Source organism: Caenorhabditis remanei, chromosome V (genome assembly GCF_010183535.1).
Source record: "Caenorhabditis remanei strain PX506 chromosome V, whole genome shotgun sequence".
NCBI classification, from domain to species: domain Eukaryota; kingdom Metazoa; phylum Nematoda; class Chromadorea; order Rhabditida; family Rhabditidae; genus Caenorhabditis; species Caenorhabditis remanei.
The window spans coordinates 16833296-16847789 of record NC_071332.1 but is presented as its reverse complement, the minus strand read 5'-3'; the positions used below and the strand labels follow the sequence as shown (position 1 = coordinate 16847789).

The 14494-nt window shown below is 36.3% G+C and overlaps 4 protein-coding genes across 4 annotated transcripts; 1 reads left to right on the top strand and 3 right to left on the bottom strand.

Moving 5' to 3' along the window:
- Positions 1-621: 621 nt before the first annotated feature.
- On the bottom strand, positions 622-2313 carry GCK72_020673 (uncharacterized protein; the record flags this gene model as incomplete). Its single annotated transcript, XM_053733732.1, has 6 exons — positions 622-876; positions 925-992; positions 1039-1692; positions 1742-1939; positions 1982-2236; positions 2280-2313. 6 exons carry the CDS (start codon positions 2311-2313, stop codon positions 622-624), a joined length of 1464 nt encoding a protein of 487 aa, XP_053582645.1.
- Positions 2314-6369: 4056 nt separating this feature from the next.
- On the bottom strand, positions 6370-7647 carry GCK72_020672 (uncharacterized protein; the record flags this gene model as incomplete). The annotated part of the gene is made up of 6 exons (XM_053733731.1): positions 6370-6543; positions 6587-6943; positions 6988-7100; positions 7148-7266; positions 7315-7537; positions 7587-7647. The coding sequence occupies 6 exons, from the start codon at positions 7645-7647 to the stop codon at positions 6370-6372; spliced, it is 1047 nt and encodes a 348-aa protein (XP_053582644.1).
- Positions 7648-8260: 613 nt separating this feature from the next.
- On the bottom strand, positions 8261-9025 carry GCK72_020671 (uncharacterized protein; the record flags this gene model as incomplete). Its single annotated transcript, XM_003097840.2, has 4 exons — positions 8261-8372; positions 8417-8613; positions 8663-8937; positions 8983-9025. 4 exons carry the CDS (start codon positions 9023-9025, stop codon positions 8261-8263), a joined length of 627 nt encoding a protein of 208 aa, XP_003097888.2.
- A 1410-nt stretch (positions 9026-10435) lies between these two features.
- GCK72_020670 (uncharacterized protein) lies at positions 10436-13454 on the top strand (the record flags this gene model as incomplete). Its single annotated transcript, XM_053733730.1, has 8 exons — positions 10436-11052; positions 11099-11290; positions 11340-11456; positions 11499-11655; positions 12397-12563; positions 12609-12743; positions 12857-13293; positions 13339-13454. 8 exons carry the CDS (start codon positions 10436-10438, stop codon positions 13452-13454), a joined length of 1938 nt encoding a protein of 645 aa, XP_053582643.1.
- Between the last annotated feature and the right edge of the window lie 1040 nt (positions 13455-14494).

Here is a 14494-nt window from a genome sequence, read left to right as displayed (position 1 = left end):
TTTTTACGTAATTTTTAAATTTGCTCATTTTTTGAGGTTATTTGAGTGTAACTCGAAGCTAACAGATCTAATTCAAAATCTGATTTTTTAGCCATCTTCCCCATGCCAAGTTACATAACTGTACCAAATTTTAACTCTCCCGATCCAGTACAACTCAAGTTATGAAGAGAAAAGTGAAAAAATCGAGAAAAAAAGTTGAGCTCACACTTTTATGGCTGTAAATCTCATTTTTCCAGATATCCAAATAATTTTTACATGTCTCGATAGCCAGATTTTCAGAGATCTTAAGTCTAAAAAATCCCACAGAAATGTTCAAAGCTGGCGCGGTACGAAATAGAAAACGGCGAAAATCGTGAATTTCTCAAGCCATTTATTTTAGAGGAAAAAGTTGCTCTCGGTTTTGTGCCCATAACTTTGCACTGAATACTCCGAACCCAACCCCCTCTGAGTCGCCACATACGTTTTAACTTTTGAAATAAGTGCAAAAAAGAAATTTTTGAAAATCTTTACAACGAAAGAAGTTATTCAAAAAACAAAAGCGGGACAAAATTTTTGACATCATATTCGACACTTTTGGCGAAGCTCCGCCTACCAAAATCGGCATCCTCATACCAACGTGATTTAAAGAGAGGGGGCGAATAACTCCAATGAACAAGCAAGCAACACACATATCACAGGTATCATGTATCTCGCCACTATTCCTGAGTTCTCCTCCACACAATTCTCCCCAACATAATTCACAGTTGTCCTAAATGTGGTCCCCATCATCATTGAGCAGTCCGCTGGCCCGTTCATGGCTCGTGGGAGAACCGAGTCCGCGTAATTCGGGTTACTTTGTATGAAAACTGTTTTGGTTTGGCTTCTGGTTACAATGTTCTGAAAAAATGGAAAAAATTGTTCTAAAAAATGGAAATGAAAACTTACATCAAGATTTGGTAAAGGTGCGGCTACTAAGTTTTTATTCGACACATACTGGATTATATATTGGGATTCTGAAATCATGTTTGAAAAGTTCTTCCTGCTGAGCAACTGGTTTACCTTTTAGGTTTACAATATATTTTAAATTATACAAATAATTCATAATTTCCAATGTTGCATTTTCTATTTTCAGCGTTCCGAACAAAAACTCAACTTCTGTCAACTTTTCAACAAAAGTTTCATCTTCATAAGTTATTAAAATATCTCCAAAAATGATTTGACAACCTGATTCCAATGAAGTCAAGTTGTAAAAAGTACATCGTTTCCTCGGATCCACCGTAGTTATAGGCTCACATAGCGTAGCATCTATTTTTCTAAATGACACGTTCTGCTCCATAAACATAATAATTTCGTCGAGAGTCAAACAGAAATCAGGGTGCATGTTCTCCAAATTTATAGTGATAGGTCCCATTTCTGTATTCACAATATCTTCCAAAACCGGAAAATTCAGTCGTTTCATGTCCTTATTGTCATGAATATTAATATTACACATTTCAGATGACGTCATATTCTGAACTGTAATCATAGTTAGCTTTCTCAGGAAGGATAAATCTTCATATTTGGTATTCTGAATTTCAATGGTTCCATCTATCACTTCATACATTTCAAGACCAAATGTGTAAAAAGAGGAGTCTGAAATATTCAAGCCGTTTAGGATGACTTTTGAGTCAACAGTAGTGGCCGCTACTGTTGTAGTCGGAGGATATTTATCAGCTGAAAAAAGTGTTATCTTGTCATAAAATTTTTCAGCATGAATACTTACTACAGTCCTTCAAATTATTTCTGACTGTCATGTTGACCACAGGATCTGGATAAAAATCACAAATAAATCTTCCATCAAATTGCTCATTATTTTCTATACGGAAGTGACATTCATTGATGTTGGTACCGGGAAAGATGTAGAAATCTCGTATGACGTTATCAGCGGTTAGGAAGGAATTGTTAGAGATTACAATGCCGTCTGAAAATCCGATTTTCCTAATCTCGCTTGAGGGCACCTTACCTCCATAACACTCGAAATTCAAAATATCAAAAATTGGATCAATCGATAAAAATCGGATATCAGTGAAGTTAGTATTCACAATAGTCAGACTTCCACGAATCTCTAACATTGATTTGAATGCCTTTTTCAATTGAGAATAAGTGACGTCACTTTTATCTGTTATTTTCAAAAATCCGCATACAGATCTGCAGTTCTTAGGAAATTCTTTGATTGTTTTGGAATTGATTTCAGGGTGTTTGAATATGCATTTCAGCTCTGAATTATTAAATGAGTCAGGGATCACATAAGTTAGACTTACCATGACTCTCGCAATGTTTCAGCTCATCTCTCATAAAATCCGCTGAAATCGCAAGAAAAATTGATGCAAGATAAAGTAAGAAGTAAAATAGAGAATTCATCGGTATAACAATGATGAATGAAAGTTGAGCGGAAAAGTTTATCAAATATTCAAAATTAAAGGTGTTATTATGTAATCATGCACAAAAGTTTAATCATAGAGTTGAAGAATCTCAAATTTTTAAATGTGAGAAGCAAACTAAAAATGAAAAATTGTACTTTTGAACTGTCGTTGTACATAAATAAAGAAAATTATTGAAATTCAACCAATCGGTCCTAGGGATGACGATTTTATATTGGAGATGATTGACGGCGATTTCATAGAGCTGGATCTTTGTATCTAAAACTGTATGTCGAAATTTGTTTAGCTATCCGAAAAACATACCACAGACTTGGAGCCACTCCAACTACAAAAACAATCCTTCACAGTCTTCCTATATTGAGACGACATAAGCACACATATAACGACATGGGAACAAGAAATTATAGGTAGGAGCACGGTAAAGAATGTGTAAAAATTATAAAGAAATAACATTGAAGTTTCAAAAACACCATCGAATTGATAAGAGATAATTGAGTCAAATATGAAAACTAATCCAAGTGGAAATTCAGCAACAAAAAATGAGATAGTGAGCCATAGAACGAGGTGTGTCGTTCGTGAAGACTGATTATTTGAGGATAACTTTCTTTGGGATGCTGCTGCTTTTCGAATGTCCTGTACTAGCAAAATGGTGGCGACTGGGTAAAGCAAGCATGGGATTATCTGAAATTCAAGTTTAAAGTTTTTGGGATCTGGTTTCTTATTTGACCTTCGAAACTATACCATCTACCGCGTTGTAGGTTATGTACCAGAACTGCTCATTTTCTAGGAAAACATTGGAGTATACAACCATATAAGGGATACCTCCTCTATCACAACTCATACCCTCATTCTCCAGAACTGAATACTCAAGAAAACCTAGCACTGTCAGCGGACTTGTTATTAGGACAACACCCAGGATGATAAATAGAGCAAATTTCGGTTGGGATAATTTATCAAACTTTGGGTTCATTGGATTCCGCACAACTAGGGAACGAGTCAAGGCAATGCTAAAACTGAGCCACGTGGAATATCTTCTTACAGTTGTTTGAAGCCAGAATAAAATAGTTTGAAGATGGATCATGTTATACCAAAAACCAGATGAGAAGCAAATTTCAATAGCTTCAAAATACTTTTCGAAAAACTGTTGAATTCCATAAATTTGTGGTATGACATCAAAAACAGCCACTGCTGCCATAATCACATTGATAGAAGACGACTTCATCATTTTTCTTGTGAGTATAAAAAAATGAAATAGGTTGAAAATGATACAAAAACAGCAAAAATAGATATGAAAGCTTGAAAACTTGTCACTGAAGTTCGAAAATCCGGCGAGAAATGAACATAGAAATGATCTTGTTGAGTTGCTAAAGCCCGAAAAATATTCAGGCCAGCAGATAAAATCTGTCATGGGAAAACTAGAGAAATGAAAAAATGAAGAATGAAAGAGCGAAACTTTGTTTGTTCAAAGTCTAATTGCTAGGCTGCCTATGTATGACTTTTTTGAAAAAAAGAGTGGAGTGCAAGTTTTGAAAGCTTTCAGGAGCGAAAACGTTTTTTTAATGGACGTAGGTGTGACTCCATTGCATTGACATTTTGAGTCTGTAACAAAAATTAAAGTTCAAGGTAACTCGCCAGCTCGAACTCTCCAACTATATCCATATATAAATAAAAAATACACGTCATAGAAATTTTTGAGAAAAAAATTAATTAATTTCCAGTATATGCAGTAAATTTCTAGATTTTTTTCATTAACAAAAATGGTGAAACAATTAATTATTCATCAAAAAACACAACCACAAAAAGTGGAATATGGTATGTGAGAGTTTCTAGGTGACAGTCGGTGAGACATCATTTCTATTCCGTTCCTGAACATAAAACAGTGTTGAAAGGTTACTCAATATTTTTAAACCTCCTGTTTAAATTTGTATCCAAAACAAAATACCGACATTGCAGTGGCACGATAATGCGATGACATTAATAAACAAACTATGCAATGAGTTAGCGTACTTAGTGAGAATAACATTGAGAACAGATTCCAGAAAGATGTGAGTATTTCTCTGTATATTTATTGAATTTGAGATTATTCTAGTCTCCAACTTACGTCCCTACGGCTGGTGTCTCTGTAAACAAGTATACCACTGATGTCGTCAATCCATATGGTAATTGAACGACGGAATATGTAAGTGTGAAGTAAAATACCAATTGCGTCGTTTTTCTTGAATCAGCCGATTTGCTACACGAGAACATTTTTCTTCTGTTACGATCCGCCTTTCGAAGTTCATTGGTTAACAGGAATGTGACAATTGGAAACAAAAGGCAAGGTATTAACTGTAACGAGTCTATAGCCCTTGCTAATATATATAACCTTACGTTTGAAACACTGGCATCAACTGCGTAGAACGAGTTGAGAATAAAACGATTATTCGCAGCGAAAAAATCCGATATGTGACTAAAATAGTACTCTGTTGTAATGTTTGTATTACAGTAAGAGGGTGTCTCAAAATATTCAATTTCAACTTCGAATAGTTTCAGAATTAAAAGTGGTAGACTTGCAAGAAAAACTCCCAGAATTAATAAATATGCAGATTTTGGATTTGTTAGGTTTTGAAAGAACGGGCTCGCTGGATTTCGTAAGACAAGAGCACGAATCAATGCAATAAAAAAACAGAGCCATGTTGAGCATCTTCTCGAAAAATCGGTCAGCGTGACAAGGAGTCCTTCAATGAGAACAAAGCCGTAAGTATCTGAGAATATACACGATCCAAAAAGATTATGGAGTCTGATATAAAATTGTTCGAAATCTCGGAAAAAAGAACAAATATCATGAAAAGCGACGGCCGCCATAATAATATTCACAGAAGATGCTCTCATGGTTTTCCTAGTGAGAATGAAAAAATGGAGCATGTTCACCACTCCACAGACGACAGACAAATAGCATTGATAGTTCAAAACTTGAAATGTGAATGATCTGAAATGAATGTATTTCAAAAAAAAATGGGTTGACATTAACTCACCTCAATTTTTCTTGAAATCTACACAATACTAATACAGTAGGTTTTTTGAATTGCCTGAATCCATATTTCAAACAGTACTCCATTTTTATAACGTTGAAAGTTTGAATTTTTTTCAAGATTCCAAAACAAGTTTCTAATTTCAAATGAAGAATTCCGAGAATAAAAAACACGCGTCATAGAAAATTTTGAGAAAAAAAAGTTAATCAACTTCCAACTGTTTGTTTTTCCAAATTGACAGGTTAGAGAAGAATTCTCGTAAATTACACTCACCAGAATTCTGGATAGAAATTAGTAGGAAAGTGGTTTGTTGGCCAGTAGAAGAAAACAAATTGATAAATGCAGTAGATTTCAAGCATTGTCTTAAATTATATCTAAGTGTTTTCTAAAAGTTAGTTGACGTTTGATAAAAACAATTTCCGGCATTCTGCAGAAAGTAAATAGTATTAATATATTATGAATACCGGTTATTTAATTTTGACTAGAATGTGATTTAATAAAAATCTGATGTGTTCTCATTCGGAAACTCAATAAATAGAAAAACAAAGCATCAGCTATTTTGAAAAAAAATAAGATTAAATAAATTATTTTTTTTTGCGATGAGGCTCACGGAGCTTCAATGGTTCTGGCTGAAGGCAACGTAACTGACAATGAGTTTCCACTCGTATTAGAAGCCGTTTGAATACTTCAAACTCCAGAAACTGCAATAAATGAATCAATTCAATTTTTAAGTAGATGGTTCTTGGCAGTACATTTTTCAAAATTATCGTATCGAGTTCAAATTTTGAGGCAACGTTAAGACACAGTTATAGTTTTTAAAAACAATTTTTCAATTAATACTTTTTTCGAAAATCGAAAAAAAAATTGCAAAAGGGCGTACTTTTGACGCGCAACGTATGTTCTACCCGAAAAAATCGAAAAATCCATGTCTGACAATTTTATTGCACTAGAAATCGTTATCAATCGAGAGAAACCATTCTAAATGAAGCTGAGCAATTCTCGGCAATAATAGAGAACGATTTGTGAGTGATGTTTCCTGGTAGACTGGTGATAGTTGTGAAGTCATAAAACACCTCTGATGAACTTCTTGGAGGAGCTTCGACCGCTTTCAAGATACAGTCTGGTTCATAGCTCTGAAATTCCAAAATGTGTTGAGCTTAAACAAAGTTAACTGACTCTATCAAATGAAAGGATTCTTGTATAATTTTGCATTCCAATCACAGTCACCGCGCTACTCTTTTTGTTCCCGTTTTTTCCGTCGATATCCAATTGATTCGCCTCAAAATATGTTCCAATTGCAGTCAAAGAATCAAATTGTTGAGTTTGTGAGAGTGGAGAAAAAACAACTGAACTCTCAGAAACACGATTGTCCAATCCAACAACCGTCAGCTTGTTTGTTACGCTAATGTAGTCGGTATATTTGAATCGAGACATTCTGTACACATATTTCGGGTTTTGAAAGTCTCCATCAACCACAAAATAGTTATCAAACACGTCATATTCCCATCCAGAACGAGCAATAGCTAGAGAAATCTGAAAACGTTAGATTGGTCAAAAAATAAAATAAAATAACCAACCGGCTCAGTCCCGATCATCATCTGGGGAGCATTGTATTGAGTGCCTTTCAAATCGTTCAACATGAAATATTTCAAACTAGAGTTACCCAAATAGGTGACTTCTGGATCAGGCACTAAAAAAAGGACAATGACAAAATTTTGTAGAATCTTGGCCACTTACGTTGTTGGTAAAATATGTCCAGTCTGAATTTGGAATGCATGTTTACACTTTTTGTTACAACATTGAATGTTGTGGTTGTATTTGGAAAAACGTAGAAGGGGATCCACCAAGAAGAGCGGCTGAAACATGAACTATGAAAAATGAGTCATCTGCTTCTTAAATCTTGCCCTGTCACAAGAGTTTTGGTTGCTTGTTGATCGACGACCGTAATCCGATCGTTGTTTCCTTTCAGTCCATTCTCCAAGTAGACACGAGCCATCATCATTGGTGGTGTTGTAATCGAATAAGTGCAGCTCCAGTTCGGAGGGATTTCGACCGTCTCATTGGCTCCAGCAGGAATTTTTACACCGTGAAGTGGACGTATTTGATCGGGTGGGATTTGAACGCAATCTAAAATGATTTAAATATTATACAAGACGGAAAATAGGCGAGAACTAACCGAGAGCAGACGACGCTCTAATTGCAGCTGAAAAAACTATCATCCAAAGTAGTTGTCTCATTTTTTTGGAGAATGAGTTTTACAGTTTCACAGTGCACACTTTATAGCAAGTTTCTTATCATACTTTGTCCAAGAAGTGCATTTTATCACGATCCTTTGGTTTGTTTAATCTGGGCGTCGGTATCAAAAGCATAATGATATCATTCAAGAATTCTGATCGAAATTGTGATTAAGAACCAGTTGCGGTTTCCTTCCTTGCACGTTCGGTCCTGAGTTTGGCACCGATAGAGCAGCCATGCTCCAAAACCAATCGTTTAAAAATTCATTGAAGCTCTAGGTTTATACTTCTGGAAAGCTGTATTTCTCATTTCTTTTTCCAGTACCTGCATACGCACGACCACGATTTTTTGAACTTTTTGCCAAATTATCAGTGGCGTCATTGACTGATAACAGTTTCTTCCGGGTAAAGAAAGCGTAGGAGCTCAAAAAATTGTTCAATGGTGCGGATATTTCTTTGTACTTAGTACGCCAATTACTGTGAACAAGAGTTTACAAATATTTCTCCAAGTGTACATTTCTTCGCCTCCTTCGACTGTATTTCATGTTTTTTTTTCAAATAAACACCTGAATATTCTATCTTTATAAACAATTAAAAAAATAGTTTCCGTCATCAATTATCCAGTGTTTTGATAATTGCAAAGTCCGGTGGCTTGATTACATACGTAGAAATCTGGGCATCTTGAGCAAGTTGGTCCCATGGTGTAGATTTGTTGTCCCTCAGTCGGCCTGCAACAAAATTTCAGTCGTTTGGGTATCGGTCCATCACTCACTTTGCACTGTAATGACAAACAGTAGCAACTTTTGATCCACATTTTTGAGAGGCACAACCAATTGATCCAGCGTGCCAGTAGGCCATTTGAGTAGCTTCGGCAAGTCCTATGGTAGCTAGATTGGCGGTTACGGTATTATTCTCCGGCCATCCTTTTTCTTGGAATTGATTTTCCCATTCTGCTATGGCTTGTTTAGCCTGAAATCATGATTGCAATTATAACTTCTGCTCAGAACCCAAGACTCACGTAGTCATCGGCAACTTGAGTTCCGGACACATCGACCACTTTAATATTAGCTCCACGTCCGTTTGTTGGTCTTGCAATGTTTGCAGGACACTGAGCAATGGATCGGTAAGCATCAATAGCATAGTCATCATTCCATCCCACACTCTTCATGTTGATTGCAGCACGTCGGATGTCTCCACGAGCGTTGTACGTCCCTTTCGCAATTTTCGAGCGAAGAGTGTTGTGTGCACTGACGATGGCATCTTTTCCAGCTTGTGTTATTTGGGCGTAGGAGCCTGACACCAGAAGGTAAGACTTGTCAGATAGAATTCAACACTTACCAACAGCAAGAAGGAAAATGCAAAAGATCAAAGTGTATTGCATATTGAATGCGATGAAGTCTGTGAGCCACCAGGTACCCCTTTTATATCCATTTTACAGACATGTTGTCACTTGTTTTGAACTGATAAAAACACTCAAAACACAGAAAAAGGAGCAAGGATTGGTGTTGTTTTCGTTTTATCAGTGTTTAGTCAGACAGACTTGATAACGTTTAGACTAGAAGTAAGAAAATTGGGAACGAAGATGAAAACATAAACGAGTTCTATCAGGGTGCTCCACCGGCGGTAAAATCGAATAAAAACCGGTTTTTTTCAACCGGTGAAAATCGTTTCTTCAATCGGTTAATTTCAACCGGTTTTTCAAAAACAAAAACCGATTTGAAATCGAACAAAAATCGGAAGAAATCGATTTTCTTCGATTGTGTTTTGAAAAAAAACCGTTCGGTTTCGGTTTTCATCGGTTTAGAAACCGGTTAAAAAACCGATTATTCTTCGATTTTTACCGATTTTTTCCGATTTCCATCGGTTTTTTCTGAAAGTTCAAATTCTACAGTAGTTTGTCACGTTTCAATAACGTCACACGTTTTTTCTATTTTTATAGAAAATTTGAACAAAAATGAGAAATTATCAATTTTAACGTAAAATCTAAATTGAGAACAGTGCAAAATATGATAGAAACGTGGCAAACTACTGTAGAACTTGAACTTTCAGAAGAAAACCGATGAAAATCGGTAGAAATCGGTAAAAATCGAAGAATAATCGGTTTTTTAACCGGTTTCTAAACCGATGAAAACCGAAACCGAACGGTTTTTTTTCAAAACACAATCGAAGAAAATCGATTTTTTCCGATTTTTTCCCGGAGAAAAATCGATTTATTTTTCTAAAAACCGACGAATATTTTAACCGATTTTCTTACCAATAACCGATTTTAATCGGTTTTGAAGTATCGGTGGAGCACCCTGAGTTCTATTTTTCAAGTTTTCAGGTCTGCAGACTCCGCAGGAGCTTTATGGCGTTTCGAAACCAACCAGACATTTTGAAACTAGACGTGTTGAAATCATAACATTTCGACACTGAACGTGAAGAAATCATTGAAAATCGAGAAACTTTCTGTTCAATAAATAAATCATTTTCCATCATTTTTTAAATGTTTTCTGTCGAAATGTCATAGATTTGAAATGTGCGGTCTCGAAATGCCAAGGTTTTCAAATGTTTAAGGTCCCGAAAAAAATCAAATATGTACATCGGACACCCCTTGCCGACTTCCAATTAGCTAATTTCATCTTTAATACATTCTACCCAACGATCAGAAAATCAGATTCTCAAAAACTTTCTCATTTAAAATTTGTCATTCTCCCAAACTTGTTGACGCCTTCACAAAGAAAATTATAGCTCTTGCTAACACATTCTAATCAAAAATTTTCATTTTACATTCTAACTTTCACTTATTCCGATGAGAACCACTAAAGCTCTCAAGACAACCACCGAATTTTTCGACGAGGACTATTTTATTTATGGACACAGAAATGACTACCACGAAGATTTTTTCTTCGAAGGGTTCAAAGATTATAATTTCAGAAGTAATGTTGCCGACACTATCATGTTATTTGAACAAATTTATGATGTGGCAGCTTATGTGAACCTTTTTATCAACTTGCCGCATCTTATTATTCTACTACAAAAGGAGCTAAGAACCAACTTAGTTTATATCATCATGTTTGGCGTATGTATATGCGATTTGATTCATTCAATTGGAAGAATTGCTGCACTTTCGATGACCTGGAATATTTTCTATACTTATGAAAACTGCCCCACTGGACTTCCATACTTTCATGTTGTGACAAGCATTTTATCGAAAACTTTGCAAGTGACTACTAGACGCTGCTCCGCGTTTCTTGCTCTGTTCATCGCTGCTTTCCGTTCATTCTCAGTAATTTTTCCTATGAGCAACGCGGTTAACTTTTTGATGAAAGCAAAATCAGCCTATCTCATTGTCTTGTTCTTCGGCCTTATAAGCAGTGCGTGGGGTTATGTTTACTTTTTTCTCTCTAATATTGATAATGAAGGAGAGTGAGTTTCATTACAAAATATTTGTCGTAACTCCCCGATTTTCTAGATGCAAAGGAGGCGTGAGACCAGTATACGCAACGTATAGATTCCGCACTGGAGAAAAATGGGAGGTTAAGTATCGGTTTGCGAACGGAGTGATTTCGGTGGTTATCGGTTTCTTATACATTTTTGTGACTGCAGCTCTTGTGGTTGCACTGATTGCTGCTAACAAGCGGAGAAAAAACTTGAAAAACGATAAGTGAGTCATAAAGATTTACGGATACTTCAAGAAGTTCTCTGGATTACAGACCCTCCAACACTTCCATGATGGTTATTGTGATGGCTTTTTCACTTTTTTGTTCTGAATGTGCCTATGGGGGTATTTTTATTGCGAGCCTTCTTGTTTTCAATGACTACGCTGAACAGTGAGTTAATCAGAACCTCTAATCTTCAAATAGAAATTCCAGAAGTTATCTCGAAGACACTGAAGTTCTTGCATTAACATTTTCCATGGTGAATTCTGCCACCCATTGCCTCATATGCTTTCTCATGTCTTCACAGTATAGGGACACTGTGAAACGAGTACTTCATATAGGAGTTAAGGAAAAGGAAGTGAAAGTGAAGGTGATTATTCCAGGTGCTTGGTTTCGTAATAAGCTGTGCTTGTTTTAGGCCGCCCTAGTGGAGTCCTCCGCTCATCCAACTACTGTGGATACCAGCAAGACGTCGGGAAGTTCAAAGAAGACGTATTAATTACATGTCTTTCTTTTCATGTTCATGAATTTGAGTGTTTTGATATTTTATTCAACCGCTCTTTGTAACATAGTTATCTTAATACGAATACATACTATTTTTGTGTGGTTTTACATTTGGAGCATTCTGAGAACAATATTACCCGATCCAATTTCCTGTCATCTGAGGCTGCGGTTGTTATGAATTAAGATAAGTAGCTTCACCACATACAGACGTAGTCTACAAGATTCAATCAGAAATAGTTTGAAAACAATAGTGTATAATACAATTTCCTGTCTGCTATGCATTTTTAAACAAAAACATTGATACCACGGTCTAGTTAGCCTAGAGAACGTTATCATCAAATGGATAATGCCCGGCACTTTTGAATCGAAATCTTTCACGATCTACGTAAAAATCGCCCAGCTTATTGCCCAGTTTGGGTTCTTCTCTACTATTTTCTTCTGTTACATTTTAATATTTCTGACTGTTTTCGGAATACCCAGAAATTTTGGAAGTTATAAATATCTACTAATTCTTTTATCAACAGTTGGAATATTCTTTGCAACAATAGAGCTACTTCTTTATCCGGTATTGGAAAAATTGCAAACATTACTCTAGTTCAAATTTAAGAATTGGTATTCTCACAATGCTGGTTATGTCTTCTACAGTACCAGTCGCCCATTTGGTATGAGTCAGGACGCTGTAACCTTATGTTTGTGCTTTTACACGGGAGTCTACGCATCCACCATCTCCATGCTATCGGTCCAATTTTTGTACCGATACTGGGCGATTTTTGAGTAAGTTCTCTCGGAAATGAATTGTCATGAAGTTTTGGTCTTCAGTAAAACGAAACTCCGCTTTTTCGAAGGATGGAAGTTTATGATCTCTGTTGGATATTCGGTGTTCTTGGGTGTTTTTTGGGCTCTGGGATTTTTGTGTTTTGATGAAATAGTCGATTACTCAAAAGGTTATTTTCAGTAAGTCTAGTGAAATGCAACTAACTACTTGCATTGCCACAAGGTCAAAGGAAAGACAATTGATCGCATTAGAACCCAGTAAATCCGGGTCTGTAAAAGACTTATTACTTCAGCTCTGATATGCTTCAAAAATTCAATCTCGACATTTCTGAGGTTTCGGGTGTAGCTGTTGTTGCCTACGACGCTACCGGTTCTATCCGATGGTTTAATATCTCGTCGACAACTAACATGACATGTATCATGGCTATCCAGTATACTGTAATCATCTATTGTGCTATTTTTATGTATATTGGCATGGAGGAAAAGCTTCAAATGCTCTCAATTTCATTGAGAAACCTTTACAAGCAGTTTTTCAAGACTCTCATTCTCCAGATTGTGACCCCCACTATAACTCTGTTTTCTCCAGTTTTTTTTACAATTTACCTTCCACTTCTGGATATAGAGTGTGATCTACGAACTGGAATCACGCTCTGCGCCGTCGCACTGTATCCAGCTATGGATGCTATCATTGTTATGTATATCGTCTCAGACTATAAAAAAGCTGCAAAAAGTAAATTGGCTTATGAATATCGTATGCTCAACGTACATCTTTCAGAACTCACCATTCAGTTTTTGGATAAATGTCAAAAGTTATTGGGTATGCTGAAAACAGAACCAAGTACAAATCAGAGAGCATCGACGAATTTGAATTACCCAAACATTGTGAACTAAGCGGTTTTGTAAGTGACTTAGTAGTGTTCTTAAACTTTAGAACAATTCTTTCTCAACGTAAGCACGGAAGGCAACATTTGCTGGTGCTCTCGTGGAGTCTTCAACTTACGCAATTACACGTAAGACGCTGGGCTGTTCAATGAAAACATTTTAATGTTTATATTCATTTTCGACTGTCATGTAAACAAAATCTTCTTGAAGTATCAAACTTTTGATGTTTCAAAACCAAAGATTTCTAACATGGAATTAACTTCCCACATCATATGAATTTCTATTCCTCTCTCTCCTCGAGAATAATATATAAAGCTTGATCAAGCTCGTTTCCGAACAACAGACTAAAAATGAAGACGAAAAAACCGCGTCTCCCCACTACGACTGAATATTCATGGATAAACGATCACACTTTTACTGGTTACGATGACTACTACCTATCCGTATACCCCAATTCAAGAAAATATTTCTTCTCTAATTTCCACGACTTCGTTCCTATATTATTAGAGATCAGTATCAAAGTTGAGCTAATCTATCACATTGTGACTATCGTTGGATTCTTTCTAAATTTGATTCATTTATTGATTTTGACTCGGAAGGAACTCAGAAGCAATCTCGTTTACATTGTGATGATTGGAATTTGTATTTCTGATATGTTGCAATGTCTGGGAACTGTTCTCGAAATGACTCAAATCTGGGAAAATACAAACATCTGGGATAGTTGTGTAGGCTCACTTCCATATTTTCGAGTCGTGATTATGATACTCAGTAAAACAATAAAAATAATGGGTCGAAGATGTTCGAGCCTTCTTTCACTGTACATTGCAGCTGTACGGGCATTCTCGGTCATTTTTCCGATGAGTGCATTGGTGAGCAAACTAACAAAACCTCTCGGCAAGTGTCGCCAAGTCTAGCACGAGCCTCCCACAAGTCTAGGCGCACATCTCCCACAAGTGTTACGTAAAAGCAGGCCAAGACTTGTGGGAGATGTGCGCCTAGACTTGTGGAAAACTTGTCCTAAACTTGTAGATTTGTTGTATTGGCTTTCT